The 25,233-nt window shown below is 38.4% G+C and overlaps 1 protein-coding gene across 1 annotated transcript in view; it reads right to left on the bottom strand.

Moving 5' to 3' along the window:
- SLC9A9 (solute carrier family 9 member A9) overlaps nt 1-25,233 on the bottom strand; it is a 175,423-nt gene that overhangs the window by 50,800 nt on the left and 99,390 nt on the right. Inside the window, exons 11-12 of the mRNA XM_083868679.1 lie at nt 23,685-23,796; nt 18,134-18,287 (exon numbers count right to left, since the gene is read on the bottom strand). Of these exons, the coding sequence (XP_083724805.1) occupies nt 18,134-18,287; nt 23,685-23,796 (266 nt within the window). The remainder of the gene's footprint in view (nt 1-18,133; nt 18,288-23,684; nt 23,797-25,233) is intronic.

Raw genomic sequence — 25,233 nt, 5'->3', positions numbered from 1 at the left:
ATAGGAAGTGCAAGTTGTATATTTATGTCCACAGACACAGTAATTACACAAATTACATCGAATTCCATGTCAAAGTGCAAAACCAGCAGCTACTGACTGTGCCAAACCCATCTGCCCCACTACCATGCTACTCACAGCGAGCTGAGGAGTTTTAAGTCACAGCACAAGGCTGCAGGTCAGCTCAGCACTCCTTCATCTTCAGGCAGTGGCTGCAGGGGGTTCCTGTTTTAACGTGTGATGCTGAAAAATGCAGGGCTTTACAAAAGTTTTACATCCTCATGTCTGTACGTTCATGTGGCCTTAGGAATCCAAACTCACTGTTGTTTCCTGCCTCTGATACAAAGTGAATGCATGGGAATTTTGGTTCCTGTGCTTTCTCTAGAACTGTTTTCTTGGATTTCACAAGAATTACAGAATTAAATATGTTCAGTATGTGGTTCACAGACAGCTAGCGAAACCCATGGACCCTTGGCAGCAATGTTAAGCATCCTCTTGGGACATCAGCTGGTGAACATGATTTTGCTTCTTTTACTTCCCCTTGGCTTTCTCTTCACCCCTCCTCCTCTTTTGATTTTGATTTTCCTATTTATATGTGCTTATATCATATGTTGTTCCTGTACCTTTCCTTGCACTGTGGTAGGGGATCCAGCTATCACCCTCTACTTTGGTGTTTATAGCTCAAGTCTGGTGAGTAACAACTTACTCACATGTTTTATTTTCCTAGCTCTGCCTTAGGGAGAAGAAAAATCTGTCATAAAATTATATTTTTAGGACTCCATATTTAGATTAATAAACTTTCTGTTCTAAAATATGTGGAAAACACCACCATTTTCCCCCTCTTTTTTAAAATCCTTATTTGGAAAACTTAGATGCAATTGTTTTTTCTAGGAACCCAGCAATGTTGAGATCCCTCTGACAGTTTGGCAAATCTCTGTTCTGTTCCCCCCTCCTCAGTAAGGACTGGTCTGTGTGTCATGTGCATGTCTGTGAGCCACTCCACTCTCCCTGCACCAAAAGAGAGGGTTTTTTCATCCATTCTTACCCTAAGCTGCCCCCACTGTTTTTTGAGCAGGCTCTGAGGTGCCTGCCACTCTGAGGAGTGTGTGAGGGGAGGTTTGCCCAGGGCTCTCACAGGTCTCACAGCTCCAGTCAAGCAATGTCACTGGTGTCATTGACTTCACAGGAGCAGAGTCACACCAGCACTGTGTGTTTCCAAAGACAGTTCCCCTGATATTTTTTCCAGCTTCTCCATTTCTGCGTTTTTTTTTTTTTTTTTTCCCATTTCTGAGTTATACTGGGATGTGGTGGTCATTTTAACTTTCCACTTCTGATTGTGTTGGCATCACTCATCAGCCTGGGTGTCATTAACTGGAGACTGGCACTCGCTGGCATTGCTGTCATTTACTCACTGAAAGAAGAGATCGTTTCATGCAGCTCATTTATGTAAAACCTGAGATTTGGAGAACGAGGTAAGCACTTTACTGCCTGCTTTTCAAGCATTTAGATTCTGTCTATAATCTCCCTTTTTGAAGTGCAGGAAGGGCAGGAATTCCAGAACAGGGTTATAAGGAGGCAGGGCCACAGTCAGTTAATAGGCACTACCCCTGACAGTGACACTGCACTTACTGAGCAGGGAGGTGATTACTTGTAGGCAATCAGACACAAATTTATGAGCAAAGGATGGGAAAGCTTGAGAGGACTGATTCTCCTGAATTTTTATTTTTAATCATAGCTACAGAAAAATAACAAACCCCAAACCCTCAGTAAATCTAAAATTCATGAAAACTGCTACCAGAAAACTTCTAAAATGAAACTCTCATGCTAACAGTAGATTATTAGATATCAAAATGTTATAAATTATTAAAAATTTGCTTTGTTTAGATTGGAAAAAATCGTTCAGACTTAGTTAAGATGGAGACACCTCTGGAGAAAAATGTGGTTACAAGGATCACATCACTCAGCAGTACTGTGTTCTAATCAGAGAAACTGAAAAATAATAACACATGAAAAATGTGACTTGAATAATTTTATAAAACTGCAGGAGAAGTTCAGATCTGAGGAATGTGCGTAGTAGCAGCTGAAATATAGAGAGCAATTATCACTTTCTCAGCAAGATGTCATTTTGCAATTTAGTTTTCACCTGAGTTTTATATCTCGGATGAGAACTGGGACTCAGAGAATAAGAGAATCTCTAGATATCTTATTACAGTATTGATGTAGCATTAAATTTGAAGAAAAGATGGGTTTGGGTCCCTTTTTTGGTAGTAATGACGTTATTTCTTTTGAGCACCAACCCAATTAATCCCGACAAAGATGAGCTTTTGTGATACTGAATCACAGAACAGTGTGGGAAGTTTGTCACAATGATGATGTCTCCCATCCAAAATCTTTATCCTTTTGGGGGAATAAAAAAAAAAAAAAAAAAAGGGAGGCAGATACATTTTGATTTCCATTAGTTTAAGTCAAAGATCTTGTATTTTCAACAACACTTACTGAGACTTACCCCAACCTCCATGTCTTAAGGAGCTACTGGTGACAACAGGTAATTGTTTTGCTTTAAGATGTTGCAAATAGAGAGGTTTAGACACACAGATGCATCTGTATATCATTTTTTCAATAAGAGGCAGTAAAGAAAACACAATATTGATCAGCCTCCATGTGCTTTAAGAGTTTCATTATTACCATACCTCTCCCCAAGCTGTGAGGAAGTCTACAGATAAAATGATCTCTACACAATATTGGAAATGTATTAATAAAAAAATCCCTAGAACCTTATTAAAAATACATTTTCAGTTAATGCAAAAAGAAAGAAACACCACTGCATTACTAAAAGTATCCTTTTTGCACATAGTAAATATCCTAACTGCTACTTTTATGAACTCCATGGAGATGATTAGAGCTTTCAAAACAAAAAAATTAAGGAATGAGGCTGTTTTGTTGGTGTCTTACTTAGGCTACTAATAAACTTTGTCAGCTAGGAAAAATGCGATCTGTATGAGGGAAAGAAACTGCACACAGATATATTTTGACAAAATCCTATAGATGAGATTAGTCAATATCTGGCTCAGAAATAACAGTTCCCTCCAATGAATTATGTCAATGATTTTTAGAGCAGTAAAATCTTTGTTCTCTGAATCACTTTAGGTGTCTGTTCCTTTATTTTCCTTGAACATAAACAGCACAGTGTTGGAAAGAAGCCCAGGCCATGGTAGATGCATTATATTATTGCTAATGTGATTAACCCAAAGTAAAACATTAAATCCTCCAGAGGCATTAGTCTAAATAATGAGATGACCAACTCAAAGTTCCCTGGGCTCATGGCATGGGGAAAAATATATTATACACTTCATCTCTTGCATTGACATTTGAAATTTATCATATGAAGCTGACACTGGAGCAATTGTGCACAGAGCAATTGTAAGGGAAAAGTAATGCTGGTCAAGCTTTGTGCCTGTTACAACCCAAACATGCTGAGTAAATGCCCCTGCCTTTGCCACTGGGATCTGGTGCCATGAAAACTCTCTCCCATTGCACATTTAGGCTGCTCTTTTCACAGGAAGTTTGTAAATCAGCTGCATTGTTTAAGATCATATTTAATTCCTGTTTTGAAATATGTTCACATAAGTTCTGTCTGAAATGCTCAGAAGAGCAGGGAATTATAGTAAGGACATGTATGGATTGATTGACCTAAGGCTGCAGAAAGCAGGTTGAAGGTATATTCTCCTGTATACCATCTAAGATATCCTGTACTTTTTTTTTTTTTTTTTTTAAATCAAAAATTAAATCCAAATGTCATTTCTGAATTCTCAACACCACGCAGCACAAGGGCGTGTAGAACTGAGGTCACTCTGCTCATAGGCAGAGATGCTGCAGTGCATAATCTGGGTAAGCGCTGATAGGATCTTTCTTTATGTAGGAAAAAGAGCTCAAAACCAGGGAAATGTTAGGTACTTAAGCAAGAGTTTTGCCTAAATTTTCACTGTCTGATGGACATAGTGCCAATAATTATTACTCTTTCTTTTAAATGGCAGACTAACACCTGGGCATGTTTGTGTCAAAACACTTTAAAGACACTTTAAATACAGCAGGATGAACAGTAGTGTTTTTTCTGAAGGCAATGTTCTAAGACACTGCTTAATAGAAAATTTAATTTTTCATTTCTTTTTTACCACCTTGCTTCTCAGCAACATGGCAATAAAATATTGACTCAAAGACTCATTTAATTTATTTTTTTACTATATCAGTTGAAAACCCAAACCTACATAAATTATATTCTCCTTATATAGCAAATATCAATTAATGCATAATAGCCTTTTTGACAGAGTGACTATAGAAGTGCTGGAAAAGTGTGCTTCCCTTTATCTAGTGTTTATGCTGTTCCATGTTGTTTTTATTTCATGAGTTGTTCTGATAATTGCACCATTTAGTTTAGACAGTGCAAATTTCTCTTGATTTTGAATTTGTTTTTGCAATATAATCCTTCCTTAAGAAACTTGGCCATCCTTACCAGTTTCAAGCAACACATTTAGATTTTTTGTGACTGTTTAAAACATTTAGGCCATTCATACAAAAACTTACTGTATCTAAAATACTGATCTATTTATCTATGTATGTATTTGCTGATCTATGTATTTGTACTGTTTGCAATGTGAGGCACTGCAAAGCTGTTACTGACATAAATGTGCATGTATGCATGCTCACAGACACCCTCCAAGCCCTTGAGCTGCAACGGTCTCAGAGAGAAAAAAAATAATTTCTGGTGCAGTTAGCAAATTTGGACCAGATGTCATCCAAAACTGTCAGCCCTGCCAGTGGCCCAGGGCTCATGGAGCAGCAGATGTGGCTTTGGGACAGTGTTGTTTGGGGGGGTTTGTTTCCTTTTCAGTTTGTGGATGACTTTTACTTGTACACCACCACCAATGAAGATAGACACTTGTAAGTTAGTTGCTGTGTTTATCAAGAACTACAGGAAATTGTCTTATTCCACAGTGTGCAAAAGGACCTTTGTAGAGTTCAGAAAGTACACTAAATACAAATTCTAGGCTTGGGGTTGTTTTGAATTGTTTTTACTTACATTTTTTGTGAATTGTTTTTATTCACATTTCTAAATATGTATGATTTGGGAAAAATTCACTAATTTGGAGAAAATAAGAGCTTAAATGGAATGCAAATGATCCAGAAGCTCAGATCTGATGCCTGAACAGAGATGAAATTCAACTTGTATACATGTATTTGTATTGTGTTACATGGTATTCAGGAGAATTGAGGAAATATCAGGCATTTGTTTTGCATTTGAGCATTCTTATTCTGGCAAAGCAAAGGTTTCAGATGTTGATGTTGGCTTTTTCCTTTTGTGTCAGCAACTCAACTGTGGCTGCAAACCTCTCGATTCTGCTAATTCTGTTGATCTCAAGTCAAAAAAATTCCTAATTTTCTTTTGGTAATGAACCAAATTGGCATTTTTGCCTTGTTTGCTGGGGCGTCTCTTATAAACATATGCTGTTTTGAGATTTTTTTTATACTGCCTGCACCAGTCCTTGCAAGCTTTTCATGAGCACCCAGGTGGAGGGTTAATCACTCATTTGTTGAACAGTACTTATGAATTGGGAAACACTGGTAAAACACCTTCATTTTAATTAAAGTCTCTCTTTTCACAAGTGCATTTGAAGACACACTTCAAAGTTTTTAGTGTTTGGGTTTTTTTTAATTTAAATTTTATTTTTTCTTTGCTCTATAGCCATATACAGCTTGAGCAATAATCCTGAAGCACCCAGTTGAAGTTTAAAATGAGTGCAGGGGAAAAGGAGTGCTGGGAGGATGAGATAGGGAGTGTTCTATAAAGTTTCAATGTTTTATTTAAGCTTCCTCTGTTGCTTTGTAGTGTGTTGGGAGGTGTCTGCTGCATCATAGTTAAGAAAAAGACTCCATTCCCATTGCCTTCTTGTAAAAATAAGAATAAACTGCAGCATGTAGCAATTATGAGCCAATAACTGAATTCTAGCTGTGATGACAAGGAAAGGAATAGCTTGCAAGAGATTAAGAAGAGACAAAGTGAGAAAGTAGAGTGAGAAATTGCCTTGATCAAGGATTCTGAAAGCATAGTATACTTCTGCCTACAGGCCAAGAAAACAAATGAATGTCATTACAACAGCCTGCACCAGCTGAGGATCTGTCCCCATTTCTCCACTGCCACTCAGCTTCCCTGGGGCTCTAACTACTTCTCTGTGGCCAGTGACTCCAGGCAATGTGATATTTCTGTCGGTGTATTCATAAATATGTGATATTTTGGTATTGGCTTCAGGTTCCTACCTTACTGAGCAGAGCCAGTAAACTTCAGGGCTGAAAGGCAAGTCTAATGCCTAAAACTCCCCACAGAGTCACAGATTCATTTAGGTTGGAAAAGACCTTTAAGATTGTCGAGTTCAACCATTATAACCCAGCACTGCCAAGCCCACAACTAAAGCATCTGTCACATCTACATCTGGAAAGGCAAGATCCTTCTTCCCTTCTTTTCTGAAACAAAGAAAAGATTAAATAACTTTACTTTTTAAAATGTATTGTTACTCCTTTCTCAGACATGCAAGTTGGGATATTTGTAATAAATTGTATTGACATTTGCTTAATCTAACTTGTGGAGCTTATTTATAATTCTGATTTTCAATGTAAGTAATAGGAAAGTGGCATACATCCATTATGACTTAGATTTCAAAGTCATAAGGGAATACAAAGAAATGCTCTGACAGAGAATTCAATGTCTCTTTCCCCAGTATTGGACTGACCATAAATAAGAAAGTACATTGGCTGCAGATGTCTTTTGGAATTAAGTTTAGAAAATAAAATTCAAATTCAAGTATATGTATATATAAAAGTTACTAGATCAGAAAGCATGTGAGCAATCAGTCTTCTGTAGACTATTGAATAGGGTACTGGAGGACCTGGATTCTGAACTTTACTCTGCAGAAGATGACTGTATTTTAGTTGATAACTCATTTAAATGGAACAGAAATACTTCCTTGGATAAAAGCTGACACCTCCTTAGTGAACCCATTAGTCACCAGTCTACACAATAATTTTATCTCATTTTCTGGTGAATTAAAATTATTTTCTAACATCTCTGTTTTCCTCACCTCATGATGCATATGCATCCACACGCAGAATTGATGAGGTTTGGACTAGAATTCTTCAAGAAGGGTGGAAGAAACTGAATGAGGCAGAGGAAGCAAACCATCAAACCCATGCAGACAAGAGGGAGAGCAGGGCTGCTACTGCTGTGTCTAGATGGGAAACAGGCTGCTATGGCATTTGTAGGGATCCTTTGGGGTGGAGATTAGAAAAGCTCAGGGATGGATTAAAGACTCAGATCAAGATGCAGGCGGGCTCCCTGAACCCACACTGTGATTTCTGACCAGGCTGAGTGCTCATGAATAAGTGAATAGCAAAGGCAACTGGGTACTTCCAAGGTCACCCTATACAACACCTTATCTACTTGTATGATAAAATCACCAAAGAGTGCTTTTGTAAGATTCCTGTTTGGGTATTTTACATCAACAGCACTTATACATAAACTTCTGTACAAACATATTTTCTGTATATTTATTTGCATAGCAAATTTTTGAACTTATAAAACCAGAATTTTATGTGTGCTTTCAAGATTCCTTTATATGTTATTTGTCACTAAAACAAAATGGTATATCTGTTTGAAGAGGTAAAAAATTTGGACACCGAATATAATTTTAAGGGCATTGAAATCAAGTACTTCTTGATGAGATAAGTGGTAATTTTCTCCTTTAAAACTCATTGATATACTGACCAGCCAGTCACTGTTGGGCTGTTTCTGATAACTCACTATACAAAAGTCTCTATTACACTGTAATTATCTGTTTATTCAAAGCTAAAAGCCCAGACTACCATATAGAGCCTCAATTACTTAATATCTGCTTTAATTAACTTTTCACATTCAACTAATTCTGGAACAATTTGATAGGCTTGTTATCAAGGATGCCAGACCTGTCCTTCCACTCTACATTTTAAAAAAGAGCACAAAGTTCAGAATTTCCAGAGGAATGTTTCACGAGAACTGCGAGTTTCATAAAAGTTGAAGTCACAGTTCTCTTCTGCCACAAAGTTCTCTGCAAACCCAGATGTATCCAGTAATGTTTTTAGGTTTCCTATTGTTTCATTAGAATATTTATGTCATAGTCCATATGTTGCATAGGACCCTCAGGGCCTGTAAGACCCCAGATTTTCCCAGGTAGCACCTTTATTACTGTTGGAAGACACAAGGTATGTTTTGGGGTTTTTTTTCTTCATGTAGAGTTTAAAAATGGAATGAAATGTTTTTGTGCTTGGTGGAATTGATAACGGAAAGGAAAACCACAGGAAAGCTTAAAAAAAGCTGAGAAAGTTTGAAAAATGTTGGGTTTTTTCATACTGAAATGATATTTTAAGTAATGCTGAAAACTTTTATCCCTTCTAAATGAAACATTCATTTCATATTTTCTTGGTGAAAATATTCTAGTATTCTTAGTCAAACAAAACAGGAGAAGGATCAATGTACACAATCTGGAAATTATGCAGACTAACAAATGTGAAAACCATTAATTCTATCCCCTTCTACTTTTTAGTCCAGCTGACAGTATCACACAGTTCTTAAATATGAAAGTTCAGTGAGTTTTGAGAACACTAATTTTGCAGAAAGCAACAGTTTCTGACCAATAATAGAAAGAATCAGGCAGTATCTTGTTCAATACTTACAGACCAGGAATATAGGATTTATGTTAGTAAATGTGATCCTTATTTTTTTTTAGAGTCCAGTTTGATACTACATATTTATCTCAAACTTTTAAAGGGCTAAACTATTTTCTGTACCTTTTGCTTATTTTCAAGTGACGCAGTTTTGGCATGTACTTGGAATAAACTGGGTTTGTGCTTGCACCACTTTAATTCTGACAGAATAGTTAGAGCTCCATATTAATTTGGGGTATCTTGATAGAAAGCAATAAATCATCAGTCTCATTCCAGAGTTCCAAATAATTCAGATGTTCCCTAGCACTGTTTCCAGATAGTTTTGTTTGATTCTTTATTGTAACTTGAAGAACTTAATCATACTGACTGCTGCATAACAGTTACCTTTCGTATGAAAAGGAGAAGAGTTTTAATGGGAGAAAAAAATTGTGCATTAGATGGAAAAAAACTTTTTTTTAGCGTACTCAGACATATCAAAGTAATGGTATTTTAAATTAGGATAAACTAAATAGTTTAATTGACACAAATCCAGCTGGATGGATTATATTCCAAATTATAGATTTATTTATAGTTTTCTGGAACTATTCAGGGTTTTTGGCCTCTGTAGGGTTCATTTTACAATTTGTTGCTAGTAAACTGAAAGGCATGAATCTTTTATTGTTGCGTAGTTTTCCTTCTCTCCTGTACCAAATATTCTAGCAATAAAAGTGTATCTTTCATATCTTTCTTTTTCTGTTTTGAATAGCCATGTGGAGCTAGAAATACAAGCTGTGTGAGGTGGGATTTAGCTGTCTGCCCTGTTAGGAGACTGTGCTCAAACTCAGACACCTCTGGCCAATAAAGACCAACAGAGTTGATAGCTGGAGTTGTGTTCAAGTCATGCACGAGTCACAGATGCAATCCAAAATCTCCTATTCAACATCTACCCTGGACTGCCTTCACAGTTGAAGTCAGAAAGCCCAAGCCCTCTGTATTTTAGTCCTTTATTTTGTTATCAAGCACAAATGTTTATAAATCTTCAGTGCCATTCTGGCGAAATGCTGTGGTGAATAACTGAGAGATCAAATGCACACCTTATCTTTGCAGAGAAGTACTTTGCGAATAAATGACAGGCATTTCAGGAGATCACTGAGATTCATTACTCGGATGATTTCTCATTTTCAGATAGAAATGAAAGGAAATTATCCAATTTCTTTTTTTATAATAACATCCAGTACATTTAATGTCCAATTTTATAGTGCTTCTTGATTTATAGCATTTCCCAGGCTAATCGTGCTCTAGCTACCATTACAAAAGCAGCTATCATCTTAACCCTTTCAGTGTGGATGTTCCCCAATAAATGTTTTCTTTGGTCAAAGATAATTTCATGTGAGATGTTGAACTCCTCTGGGTGTGAAGCAGAACGCCTTTCCAATACGACTTCAGTCAGTAGCTCCAGACCATTTGCTATTTCTTGTAGTTACTACATACATATGAAGGGCTTACATACCCACAAATCCAGAACGTGGCAAAAACCACCAACCAAAGGAAAAGTATCACATCTAGGAACATTTTTGTATTAAAAGAAGATCCTTGGCTCGGCTCTAACCCAGTATGTTAGTCTGTGCTACTACAGGGGATCAAGGGGAACAAAGTGATAAACCAGTCTGACCTTCTGCTATCTGTGTCCCACGCCACAAGTAATCAATACATTACTGTGCAAATTATTCAAATGCTGAATGATACTGATCTCTTGGCTAAACTTGCAATTGCTGATAGTTATTTATATTGGCTCAGTGTCCTAAAGCTGAAGTCAAAACTCTGCCTTTTCCACTGTCTTCCTGGAGCAGTTATTCCCCACCCTGCTGGATGGGTGAGTTACTGGGTGGACAGAGAGTGAGTGGCAGCCATGCAGTTTCCTCAGTGAATCCCTAATTACTCTTTTTTTGTTGTACCCAGAACATTGTGTGTGAACAATGATGGAGCTCATCAGCAAAACAGTGTGTCTTGAAGATAATGGTCCTTCAATAACTCTAGGACAGCATTTCCTCTGAGCCTTTGTTTTGGGCTGTCCATGAACACACAAAAGCTTCCTTGTTAGTTCAGTTTTACTTGAGTCATTTTCAAGGTGTTCTTCTCAATTGTGAATATCACTTTTTAAGCAGTAATGTAGATTTTGTGACCTGAGAGTCTGCACATTGATCAGTAATATCCTAATGCTGAGGAGAGCCTAGGGGTCAGCAACATGTTTTCTCAGGTATATGCCTTTAGTGGTAATGCAGGAATATTCAAACTACGATCAGTATAAAAGGTGCCAGCAGAAGACTGTCCTGTAGATGTTCACTGGAGAAGATGGTTGGCCAGCTAAGGACAGTATATTAAAAATAGTTGCAGCATTTATGGTTAGACTTGTTATATTAAATTACAGCTGTTTCTGGATTTCAGAGGGTTTTTTAGGATTAAATGCTTTTCCAGGCAAAGACAGTGCGATCTCTCTTGAAAGTGTGTCTGGGTGAAAAAACCTCAGTGGGTTGAAGTGACTTGGCTGAAATTGGCCTCTCAACAGAAGTGTTTATTGCAGTGTGATTTAAATGCACACTGTACCATGGCTAAAGAGCAATATGACCCTACAAACAAGATCAAACTTTGTTTTTTGGAGCTATATTTGTTACTGAGAGGGAACACCAGTTAGGCTGATTATGACTGTTCTAAACACAAAACAAAATAATAACCAGTACAAAGTGCACAGAAATACAGCTGTGCTTGAAAATATCCTGCCTTTAATTGCACTGTTCATCTCTATGTTGTGGTCACTTAAAAATTACAGTTGAAGATTCTGTTTTCAACAGTAAATAACAGATGCTTCACTTCAAATAAACTGTTTTCCAGGACTCTAGAGGAAATACGACCCAAAGGAATAAGATTATAGAAGAGAGAACTTGCCAGGGCCAGGAAAAAACATTTGTCTAAACATTCTTTTCTAAACTGACTTTCTTTCTTCTTGATAAATGGTGACAGGAAGATATGTTCAAAGGAATACAAGCAAAACAATTAACAAGGTTCATAATAATTTCTAAGTATTGAATTATGGATCATCTGAAGACACGTATACACTCTCTTGGCTGGTATATTCAGAGTGTCTCATGGACTAGCCATGTTTCAGGAAGGATAATCCTTGTGTGCCCATGTTGAGACATTAATTTTTAAGAAATAAGGACTTTAGTTAAACTAGATATTGCTGAGGTAAGATAGATAAACTTCCTTCTATTAACAGAAGCCAGATTTAAGGAACTGATAAATCATGAAGCCTGTTTATGTATTCTGACTAACCAGTAGACTCCAAGAATACAATCAAATCATAAATCAAACAGTCCTGGAAAAACAGGATTCAGTTGTCACACAACACTAAAAGGTTAAAAAGTCAAAGTGAGGAAGACCTATCTTACTTCATCATTTTGGGACCCTGCCCTATAAAAAGGACCACCCACCCATTTCAAAGAACAAACTACACATGCTTAATGGCTTTTTGGCTAATTACCATATGAAGCGGGAATGGGATGTACCAGAGTTATGAATATGCAGTTATGTTTTGGGTGTTCAGTACTCCTGTAGATAAAAGACCCTGTGATGATCTGTAAATTGTGTGTGTTTATTTGGGAGCGATCCCGCACGCTGCCCAGCGTTGTAATAAAAATACCTTCTAACTTTAAACTGTTAGAGAGTCTTTGTCCGTCATAGTTGGATATTGGTATTAGATCAATATCCATATTTTTTAAATAAATCAATGTGAGGGAGAAAGGAAAGCCAAGATGTGTTTCCTTAATTTAGGAATGAATGAGAGGCACTAGAGATCAAACTCTAGTTTGACTCTAGTTTGACTCTAGTTTGACTCTAGTTCATAAGGAATGGCTGTAAGGAGATGTACTGTCTCATTCTCTTCTCCATGAGCAGAGCAGCACTCAGGGATGCAGCACAATATTCTTATGAGCCTTCTCTTAACCAGGCAGCAGGATCATTCCTCCTTGCCTCAGCTGACTGCAGCCTCATTACCCACATCACCTGGCAGGAGACCATTGTGTCCAGTGCCTTTCTGCAGCACCTTTTGAGCACAGATGAACATAGGGAATGCCACTATAGAGTTTGGCAATAATGAAAAGAAAGAGTATTTTTGTTACTGAAGCAGCCGTGCTATAATCCTGGCCAAGATCATGTTGTTAATGTGGTTCCTCTGCCCATAAAATTCTGTCTTTCAGCAGCCTATAACTGGTTGTTAAAGAGCTGAGATAAACAGAGAATCATATTCTACTAAGCAGGTTTCTGGGTTTTTTTGTGGTAGCCAGCCACAGTCATGCATAGTTGAGGCACAGCATTTCATCCCACTGCCCATTTACACCCCTAATGAGCCATTCTGGTAAACAGTCTATTGGATACTGAAGGGTCCAAAATGTTGCCTACTTCTGCTGAGTGAGATGCTTTTGCTGTGAATGTGAGTTTGGTCAGCCTTGGTCAGCCCCCAAAAATGGGGTATACCAGGCCTCAGTATTGAGAGAAAGTTGGATGTTTGCAACTGAAGTTTTCAGTGAACTAGAAATTGTGCAATTTTAAGAGCAGCCAGGCACATAGACAGCTCTTGTAAAATACATTTACCAACAGCAGTGGCCAGATAGGCACAGTAGTAAAGGTTACTACTCAATGCTGCTTAGTATTTATTTAGAATATGGAATAAAATTCTTCCTATTAACTGAAGAACCACTGCAAAGCAGTGCACAAAGAGTCTGGAAATCCCTTGAAAAACATTTACACAGAAGGTGATGATAAACAAACAAGATCTACCACAATGCTTTTATACGACAGGTTTTATTAACAGCTTTGAATTTTTGCTCTGCTTGTCAGGAGAATCCTTTATCCTCAAACCTCTCAGTGCAGATTTACTGTAAAGTGTACCTCTCTATTTTTAATCAGAGCATGGGGAATGAAGGGAATCATATATCCAAAAGCATTAGCAAGTAATGCTCAACATCTCTGAAGGCACATTTATTGAACAGCTCAATTTGACTGCGAACTTAAATGCCTATCTCTGTTTTGCTGTTGATGTATTAAGAAATTATTCTCACATGCTGATCCGGGTTTATTCATTGTCTGCCAAGAACTGAATATGGTAGTTCTTTCTCACAGGGAGTAAAAGCAATATTTTTTCTTGTTACAACTGTCAGATAAGTCAAAAGACAATACATTATTTAGGAATGTGGTGCAGCGAGTTCTGCTCTGAGTGTGGCAGCTGATAATGCTGTAAACACAATGCACGTGCCTCTGTGCTGCAAAGTGCTAAGTTACTGCACCAGATAACTGGGGACTTTTAAATATGACCTCATTTTCAGATGGGCAATACTCAACACTCCCTGAAAATAAGAGTTTCAGGTGTTTAGAAAGGAGACAGCAAAAATAAAGAAAGGAGACAACAAAAATAAATAAGACATTTCATAAAGTGTGTTTCATTCTTTTAGGACAAAGTTAAGAAATATTCAGTCTTTGCCAAGGATTTTAAGACTCATTTTGAAGGCTGCTGTGTATGAGTAAATGCAGTAGTAAAATGAGAATTATTGGTATGGATTTCTTTTAAAACTGTGTTTTGACATATAGACACACTTAGACATAAATTCTGTCCTTAGCAGGTCATATTTCCAAGGCTTTATGAACTTTTCTTAGATTCAAGATTGAGATTAAGTGGGAGTAGATGTTTTAATATAATTAATTTGTTAAAAAAGGGAACAAGAATTCTTATTAATAAACTTAGTAAATTCCTGGGATCCATTTAAGCTCTTTTTCCCAAAAGCTCTTAGCTGGTTTCTTGTGACACAGCTGATTGATGTTGCTGCATTAAATGGGAGATAGAAGCTGAGCCTTTTTCAGTAGCACATGGCTAATTTTAATAGTGTATGTTACTATATGTTTTAGCAACAATTTGCAAGTGTTGTATAAGCCATACATATTCTTGGAATAAATCAACTTGTAGTTATCTCTGAGGACATGTCTTAATCTTTTCTCTAAAAATAGAGTGACAGATTATATTTACATTATGTTAAATTTTAACTGAAAAAGAAAAGCTCGGATCTGATGCTATTGCTGTGAGAAGAGGGGGAAAATTATGGGAATTCCAGTTATTACGGAGATTTTTTCAGAATTTTCATTCCTACTCTTACTTAAAATTTGTCATTGTTCTATTCCCTTATACACCAAGTGTCCTGGTCACTGTCGTGAGAACTTCACAATGTAAATTATGGAGAATGCAATAAATAATTGAAACATGCTATAATGTGTGGGCAACAATATACAGCAAGAAGGCTGTACAGATCTGGGCGCTGTCTTCTGCCCTAACCCTGTAATGCATTATGGCAGAGCAAATGGTAAATATATTGGTGTGAGTCCTTTCTGATTTATGTTATTTTCTACGTATCTTGAACTGAATGGATGATAGATTCTTTTATGTTTTAAATCCACCAAACTGTTGGTAAGATGGTCCATATAAACTCAAGCATTTGTCTCTAGGATAAGACTGAGTTGATGGACCTTGAGAAATTTAGAGTTGCATCTCCCAAACTAATGATGAGAACTGGAGTCTATTTCACAGAAGGAAAGAGGACACAAATCAGTGCATATGAATAAGATGCAATCCATCCAAATAGATTCAGAAATAACATGCTCCTCTCTATTAGTCTCTGGATGCCTCCAGTTCAATTAAATATATTATCTGCTGGATAATCATTTTATGATGAAAAATTGGCAAAAAAAGCACACTCTGCTTGGAACTGTTATTTGCTTGATCATGCTGTTTTTGACCATTCTCTCCTGAGAAAAGAGAGTTATATATATGTACAGCAACTTGTAGTTTATGTAGGGAAAGCCAGAGTAATCACCCTGACCATTCATAAATTTTTAATTTCCTGTGAGTACTTCGTTTTGATGAGGTGAATAACTTCAGTTGTTTAGATTAACTGAGCTAGATCTGTGCTTTGGATTTGACTGACAATGGTAAATCTGGTTCCCTGGAGCACTGGGGAATCACACAGCAGAGTTTCAAACTGCCCTAGGAAGGAGCCTGAGGTGCATTTGTACCATGAAGGGCTCTGTGAGACCAGTCCCCCTCTTCTCTGCTCACAGCCATGGTTGCAGCATTTCCCTGACTTCACCCCTTTTTCTGTAACTGATGACAGACACACAAACCCATTCCAGTAAATCTCTTCAGAGACAATAATATAATTTTTGTACTTATAATGCAGTTTCCCTTGGCTTTGTGAGCTGAACCCTCAAACTAGCTTGAAAAATACCATCTTTTTCTTCTAAAGAACCATGGTGATAGATGCAGCTCAGAATTGCTGTTCAGGCATAGGTGCCAGCATGCTGGGGGACTATGCCAAGCAAGCTGGTGTCATTTGCCACAGCTCCATAACTTTCCCCAGCAAACTTATCTGCCAGAATCCATACAAGTTATTCTTATGAGTCATCACCATCTTGAAATACAATTACTTAGCAAAATTACTTAAGACTAAAAAGACAAATGTTGGTAGCTAAGGACAAAATTCCACAATGAAGTGTAATAAATTATAAAGACAATTGAACATCTTCCCTGGAAGGAAAAATCAGAGCCTCAAGATACATTTGTAATTAAAGATGTCTATTTAAAATTTTATCTCAATTTGACCTCCTCATAATTTATGAAGATATATATTCCAATGGCAAGAAATTAAGTGGAAATTATGAACCTAATATAGTCTTTATATTAAGAAAAACTATATCCTGATTACAAACCAAATTTATTTTATTGGTAAAAATGTCTGGCAGATCTGATGGGATTCAGAGGAAATCCTCAGGGATGAGCATTTCAAATCAATAATGATTGTCTACTTTTGGTGTCTTTGGTGAAACCTATTGTACAAGAGGCCAGAGAAAGAAGCATGTGCACAGAACAGTATAAACAGTTAATATGAGAGTCAGCCCCTCACTTGTGAGTCTTGGGGAGCTTTACATCCCTGGGTAGCACTAAGTAGCAGAAGAATCCAATTCAATTGCTTGCTACTGAAAGCACTTCACAATCTTAATTTAAAAATTCCCTAGAGAGCTAAACCATGAGGGGTATCTAGTGACCCAGGCTCTTAGACTGCACATTGACTACTGCTCACAGCCTTTTTCCCTGACTGTACTCTCAGCATTATTCCTTATCTCCTATTATAGAAACCCAGACTGATTTTCTCCCCAAGATCTAATGAGAAAGCTCTTCCTCATCCACACTTCTGTTGCCACATAGGAAAACTCTTGCTGACTGACAGTGAAAAAGGGGCAAATCTTGGAAAGATGACTGATAGTGCCAGAGTGTATCCAAACTGTAATGGCCTTGATTGACATTATGGGACATGAGACATGTCATGAAGAAGAATCAAACTGTCACAGAAATAGAAAACCTCCACACTGTACATGGATGCCTGCATGTTATGTTTATCCAGTACACTTGTATACTAGTCCTTGTTTTGTCTGCAAGTTTTATCTATGCTCCTTGTAAAGGCCTCAATTTGGTTATCTTCAGCTACTATTTTATAGCAAGAGTCTGACATGAAGGCTTGTAATCAGACATCATTTTGTAAACAAGGAAAACAGATTCTATTTATAGAAAAAATGATAAGGAATTGTGAATTGCAGGCCTCCTGATACTGAGGTTTTCTGTGGTGATCTTGCAAATCATAGCAGGGAGTTCTGAATGGATTGTGAAGTAACCAGAATCAATAACCAGCATGAGTACACTCATTATTAAAAGTTGGGTTTCAGAAAAGCACAATTGGAAGGACATTGCATTTAAATTAGATCCTTTTTACTCCAGTTTTCTATTTCCCTCTCTCTTGTCATTTAACCTCCCTTGTCGTTCATTGCTCTCTGTGAATACAAGTGACTATGAAGCAATTTAAAAAATAATATAGTGATGAAGAATATATAAAACAATACACAATAAATGAATGCCTGAATAAGGCAGAAGTGGAGGAAGATTTTTCCAACATATTCTCATTATAATGAGAAATACACAATTTATTACGTGTTTGAGTAATAACTACAGATTTTAGGATGAGGGCAAAATCTGCCTGTAGAGCTCTTTCTTTGGCAGCAAGGAGGACACTTTTAAGATGTATTCATAGTATTTAAAAGGAGCAGTAGTGAAACAAACTCTTAGGAAGCAAGGATGTGTCTGACCTATGTCTAAACCCATAACAAATTTAGGAAGAACCTGTTCCTTGTGGTCTGGAACCTCTAATAGGTACATAAATACTTCATTTGTGCATGTCAAAGCTCATAAAAAGCACATATTGAAGCCTTAGTGATTGATGGGTAGGGGTCCTGTTCTGTTTGCTGTCTGGACAGTACTGACCTGATCTGCAGCCAGGTGAGCATTGGTGTTGTGCCTCCCCCAAAGACCCAGACTGTGAAGAACACCATCAGCAGGGCAGTGCTGAACATCATCTGCTGGGGCTGGGAGTTGGTGTCCCTGATGGCCAGAGCAAATGCAATGGCACCTCGTAAACCTGGAACGAGACAGGCACGGTGAACTCAATGGGATGGACAAACACAATTTTAATCTTTTCAGTCCAAACCCAGTTCCAAAGGCAGAGGAAATTTTCAGATCGTAATCTTGCTTGTAAAGTACTGAATTGTGCTAACTGGAAGGTGGGATTTAATGCAGCAAATATGCAAAAGTGAACAACAAAAGTACTCTTATATTCACGTAACAATCACAGTTTTGCTTTGCATCCACTGAATTTTTTGTCTTGAATAATCACAAATTAAGTAGTAATCTGATCTTAATACAGGCTGAAAAAGAAATCCATATGCTGCATTAAGTGGGACTACTCATGAAGTCAGGTGCAAGTGAAAAAGAGGATTGATGTTAAAATCTGTACCCAAATATGCTACTCATTTCTCCCTTGAACATACAGAATATATTCCTTTAAAATAATTTAATGTTCTAAGACTGGTCAGAAAAAACATGACTTAAAAACAATGAATAGTTTTTCCAAGATGATTTTAAATATCTAGAAGGGGATGCAGAATAAATTAATGTACTTGAAACATTATAATGGTTGTAAAATTATACACCCACAGAGACTGAATAAACAAGAAATTACAAAGGTGTTGAAAATAGCTAAATGAGTTTTTTAAAAAAAGCCCCATAGGTAGTAATAAGGTGACTAAATAGGTCTTGATAGAATGCCATGTTTAAAAATTGAGGCGGAAAAAGCCTGCTATTGCCCGCAGCCCTCAGGATGCATAATACAAATAACACTCTATAGTTTCCAATGCCTTTCATTTATCTATTTAAATCTACTTTATCGTTTTCAAAAAAAAATTCACAAAATAAGTGTAGGGAGCAAAGTCATTATGTGTATACAATACACACTGAGTCCAAAAAGTACTTTGAAAAGTATTGAGAGATTAAATCTAGTAATCAAACCTCTTGTAAGGCACTGATGACATATGCAGAATCATTTAATTAACTGCTAAATGCAGCTATTTTTGGCCTAGAACTCTACAGCTCTTCAAGATTACATAGTTAGAATGTGAATTATTTAGTAGAGAAGCTGGGTTTCCAATTATTTGGTATAGAAGTTTATCCAGGGAACAGCACAAAGCCATTTCTGAAAAGAAGGAGCAGACTGGAGTTGCAATATCTGAAAATACTCAGTGGCAGCAGGTTCAAAACCCCACAGGCAGACACTGGGCTTGTCCTTGGCTTTGCTTTTGTGTAAAAGACATCTCTGAGGATGCAGGTGCTTTACTATTTTCTAACAGGGAAAGAATATCAGCTCATTTTAAACACGTATCTGAGGAGGGAAGGAACTACTATTGAAATGGTCTTTATTTCAGTGGTTATAGTGGTAATGTGGATGATTAACACAGCTACATTTCAGTGGAAAACAATGCTGCTTCCCACAATTGCATCACACCTTTAATTTTGAATCCAGAACATCTCTTTTTGTAAGAAGAGATCTGTCTGTCTGTCTGTCTGTCTATCTATCTATCTATCTATCTATCTATCTATCTATCTATCATCTGTCTCAATCTCAAAATACTTTCCAGGTAATGATACAAATGAAGGAAGGGAATTTTAACAACCTCAGAAAATGCTGAGATACTGAAATTAAGGAAAATTAAATTTTCTGTAAAACTTCAAAGAAAAATGTCACTAAAATCCAGTGGAATGATTGGATGCAGTGGATGTTGGTACCTCAGCTACACCTGGAGAGAGTGGTGCAGCAGAAGGACCAGCTCTGATGAACCATTAGCAGAGATTCTCTCCCCTCATCTTTCAGAGATGCACTGATGGCAGCTCCCCATCTGTGTTAATCCATTCATCCTTGGGCTGAATCACAGATTTCCTAACAGAATTTTTTTTGTGCCAGCCATAAGGGATTAATCTTTAAACAATATTCTTTAATGTGCCAGAGCCTTCAAAGCAGACCTGCCCAGGATGAAGCTCCAGAGTCCAGAGTCCCCCAGAACAGAACCTGTGTGCCCTGTAGGGCTGTTGGCATGAGGTGTACAGATAACAGAACCTGTGTGCCCTGTAAGGCTGTTGGCCATGAGATGCACAGATAACAGAACCTGTGTGCCCTGTAAGGCTGTTGGCCATGAGATGTACAGATAACAGAACCTGTGTGCCCTGTAGGGCTGTTGGCCATGAGATGTACAGATAACAGAACCTGTGTGCCCTGTAGGGCTGTTGGCCATGAGATGTACAGATAACAGAACCTGTGTGCCCCATAGGGCTGTTGGCCATCCTTTGCCCATACCCCACACAAACACCTCTCCAAACCCAGCCCTCTGAAGAGCCTGTGTTTGTTGGTGGCATGAAAACAATCTGCCAGGAAAGAAGACTTTGTGTGGTGTTTTGGTTTCAACTGTAGTTTTCTGCTCCTTTCTTCTTTGCTTTCTTTTCTACTTAGCTGATTTCTTCAGATATTTACATCTCTTGGACAAGGTCACATTGCTGCTTCCCACCTCCATGTCTGTATGAGTGTGTAGATGTGAATGTCTGCACAACAGCTGCCTGTACACGGGCATTTTTTGGTTTAATTCTGCATTTGTTTTCATCCTTTTCAGACTCCACTGATGCCGTAATGCCTTATATTAACAGCTACCACCCCTGTAGCACTGTGTCCCACAAGCCTCTCTGCTGCCTATTTATGTGCTGTAGAGAAGAGGAAAGCAGTAAAAAGTAAATAAAGATGTTGGGAGAAGAGTGGAAGGAGCTATAAAGTCTAAGACTTTAAAATGTCTCTTTTTGACATAAGCAGAGGCTGTTGGTGCTCACTTTAGCTGATGTTCAATTTGAGAAGCTCAGGATTAATTAGTCCTGCATAAAGGACTAATAAAGTTTTCATTTACAATGGAAAGTTATCAGGAATCATGATTAAAAACAGTTGTAGAAGTGAATCCACCCTCTGAAATTTATTGTTAGAGGAGTGGCAGAAGCAGATAAAGAATGTGATAAATCAAAATGCTCCATAATTCACCTCCAAGCCTAACTCTTCCACCTTTTCTGAACTGTATTAATATGCATCAAAAAGCGGAACTTAATGACTTCAGGAGAGTTCTTTGCAGAGTAAGGTATAATCAAATGCTAATCAACAGTGTGCTTGCCTGACCTTAATTGCTTTTCTCAGCAATTTTTCTCAGCAATCATTTTGGTGATTGTGGCAGCAAAACAAGCAGTAAATGTTTGGTGGATCTGGTAATGATAAAATAGAAAACAAAACTAACCCCAAATTCATTGTTTTCTACATCTGAATGTGTGATGCTGTGGTGAATGAAGGCCAGTTTGTGATCAACTAGAACCTGAAGATACACCAGAACAATGAAGGTGGTAAAACACACGCTGGTGGTGGAGGCCCCATCCCTGGGAACACTCGAGGTTAGGTTGGATGGAGCTCTGAGCATCCTGATCTAGTTGAAGATACCCCTGCTCACTGCAGGGACTAGATAACCTTTAAAGACCCGCTCCAGCCAAACTGTTTTATGACTTGCTACTGATCTTTGTAGATAATTTCCTTCAAACTCAAATTCAGTGTCTTGTTTACTCATCAGGAATATGTCTCCCTTCTGGCATCCACTGTCCTCTGTTTATCACTATATGCAATATGATCAGTTTACAGTACTAAGAATGTTATTGGTAACTAAGCACAAATCTTGGTGCATCTTAAAAAATAGAATTACACAGAAAATCTCTGTATCCTGTGTTCTTCTGTGAAGTGTGCAGCTGCTGGCAGCATGAGAGACAGTCTTTATTATTATAGTCGCAGATTATGCCATTATTTTATTATAAAGTAAAGATGTTTTTCTCCACAAAATAGAGGGGTTTTTTCTTTAAAAATAGTTAAAAATTACTTTTCTGAGAATTTTAACATTTACATTTTAAAAGCCTGCAATACTACTGTTTCAGTTCTCAGCTGCCAGATTGTCCTGGAAAGCTAATGTGTGTGAGTTCTCACGTTCAGCTGCTGGCTGCAGGCTGCTTTCTGCTCCTGCTCCGTGGAGAATGAAATTTGACTGCAGAAAACCAGGACAGAAAAGTTAAAGAATAAGAGAGATTTCAGAAGGTTTTCCATTCCACACTTGAACTGATGAAAACCAAAAGCCAAAATGGAGCCCAGGAACTGGATACCAAATGACATGGGGCTATTTTACATTCTGTTGTCTAGTTGGCCACCTGCTAGGCTTTACCAGAGGGATCTACAGATCCAAGTTACCTGTGGAACAATGGCAGGGGAGCAGTTGGGCTGAAAGGCAGCTCCTGCTGGAAGTGTCATCATCCCTCACTCCAGTCTCGCTGGAATTAGCTGACATTTTCAGTGGCAGCTTTTAGCAGGAGGATTGAATGGGTACAGAAATGAACTGCTGTGTTGCTCTCTAGAGAGTTGGAATTACGTAGGCACAAATGAGGCCCCCTGATGTGGAGTACTCCTGATGAGGAAGTTTGAAATGCAGCACATTGTATTTCACTCATTATCTGGCTAAATGGATCTCTGTACATCAAGGCTGTCAATCAAGAACTTTCATCCATACAAATGTGGAATGAATTTTTTTTTGCATAAAAAGCAGGAAAAAGAAGCAAAAAAGGCGCTGAGTTTCTAATTTTAAAAAATTGTATCATCAATGGCATTGGGGGATCTGCATTTCCATCTTTTACTGAACAGATATTCTTAGCTTATGAGTGAGTTTTTCCTAACTAGCATCAGAAGGTCAAGTGGAATTTTTTCTAGCTTGTACAAGTAAAAAATACGGAATCCAGATGAGCTTTAACAGTTCTAGGGATAATGTGCAAATCAGACTAGAACATGGCTCCCTCTTCTGGATTTTTAATTTTTTTTATTATTATTATTCTACACAGTTAACAAAATCAATAAAATTAAATATCAAGCTGGAATACATATGAATGCACATGGAAAGGTCTGTGGAATTGAAGTGTTCTCGTCTCATGTCTCAAAGTAAAACTGTTCCTGAAGTTTAAGGAATTGGCAAAGGCCATGTCTGATCTGACTATCAGTACTAACACTGTCCAAGTTGGACAGTATTTGCTGCTATGTATAACACTCTCAGGTATACCACAGATGCCTCTAAAAAAGCACAAAAAACATGGTATTCCCAAACTGTTATAGAAGTGTAGATAGATGGGGGGACAATGGATTGAAAGACAATGGCTTCCTGGGCAGTGAATTTCCAAAATGATAATTAAAATAGGTTGAAAGCACAGTGAGGTTGATTAGAAGGCATCCATTTGCTTCAGTAGCTTTGGAGAAGTGACCTTAGGTTTAAGATAACAAATTCTTTGTGATAGATGTGGCTTTTTCTAGTAATAGATAACTATTTTTGTCATTCATTAAAGGTGGACAGGAAAAATACCAAAAACCCAAAATAGCTCTTACCTGAAAACATCATCATGTGCTGAAAGTTCCCGGGAATCTTTTGTTTTCGACCCAGATTCAAAAGGAAAGAAAGTGGATATATGTTGGCAGCTCTTGCTACAAAAACTGCCACCTAAAATGTAACATGTTGAGGAAAATAGTGGACACACCACTGAGAAAACCAGAATTAACCCAAATATTTCTCTAAAATTATTTTCGGGTGTAATTAAACAAAGATATTACCTTCTTTCATATTTTACATGCCATGTTCTAATGCTTTCTGTGCAGTGGCAGAAATCTGCCTTCCCCAGACGTCTTGGTTTTATATTCATCATCATATATCTCACTTCAATCACTCCAGTTCTACTCATCACATTTGTGTCACATGTGATTTCATCTTCAGCCCTTCAGGAAAATGCCCATCATCAATTGCAGAGAGAGCATTATCTCCTTGAGCAGCAATTTGCAGAGAACAAATGTGCTTTTTGGCCTGATTATTACTTCCTTATTTCCTGGCGATTCACATTGTCCATATCCAGCACTTTTTGTTTTTTCTTCCCCTTCTCTGAGGAGATTCTTCCTATGAAGTTCTTTATTATTCCTCAGTGAGACTATCCCAAGAGTTGCCTTAATTAGAAACACGAGGCTATTATCAGATTTCAAGAAAGGCAGTCAGAAAAAGATGCTTTTTGCACGTTTGTGCCCTCCCTGTGTGCTGTGGCTCAGTTCCTGCACTCCCAGCCTGAGGCACGCCATGCACTGCAGAGCAGCTCAAGTGTTTGGGAGGTGATGTCTGTGTCCCATCCGCTGCTCCAGGAGCTGCCTAAAGCTGCACAGCTCGGGAGAGGAGCCCCAGGAGCGGCTCAGGCAGCCCCTCTGCAGTGTGCTGGCTCTTGGGGACAGCAGGGACAGCGCCGGGCCCCTGCACTGCTCTGAGTGCTGCCCCATGCAGGGCTGCCCCATGCAGGGCTTCCCCATGCAGGGCTGCTCCATGCAGGGCTGCTCCATACAGGGCTGCCCCATGCAGGGCTGCTCCATGCAGAGCTGCTCCATGCAGGGCTGCTCCATACAGGGCTGCTCCATGCAGGGCTGCTCCATGCAGGGCTTCCCCATGCAGGGCTTCCCCATGCAGGGCTGCTCCATACAGGGCTGCCCCATGCAGGGCTGCCCCATGCAGGGCTTCCCCATGCAGGGCTGCTCCATACAGGGCTGCCCCATGCAGGGCTTCCCCATGCAGGGCTGCTCCATACAGGGCTGCTCCATACAGGGCTGCCCCATGCAGGGCTGCCCCACGCAGTGCTGCTCCATGCAGGGCTGCTCCACTGCCTTCCCTGCCAGTGCCCTGGCACTGCCCTACTGGGGACATTGAGCTCCTGGCTCCTCACTGCCATCCAGCCCAGCCTGCATCCAAGGGAGCTCTTCTGCAGTCCTGATTATTCATTTAGAAAATACATATAAAAATTACTGTGTGTAAGAAGTATGCTCCCAACTTTCAAAGCTATTACACATCATTTAAAAGTGATAAGCAGAGGGCTGCTGCTCTGAGCCAACAAAAATCATTGGATAAGTT

This window comes from Zosterops lateralis, assembly GCF_965231275.1.
Source record: "Zosterops lateralis genome assembly, chromosome: 10".
NCBI lineage: Eukaryota > Metazoa > Chordata > Aves > Passeriformes > Zosteropidae > Zosterops > Zosterops lateralis.
This window is presented reverse-complemented; position numbering and strand designations above follow the sequence as displayed.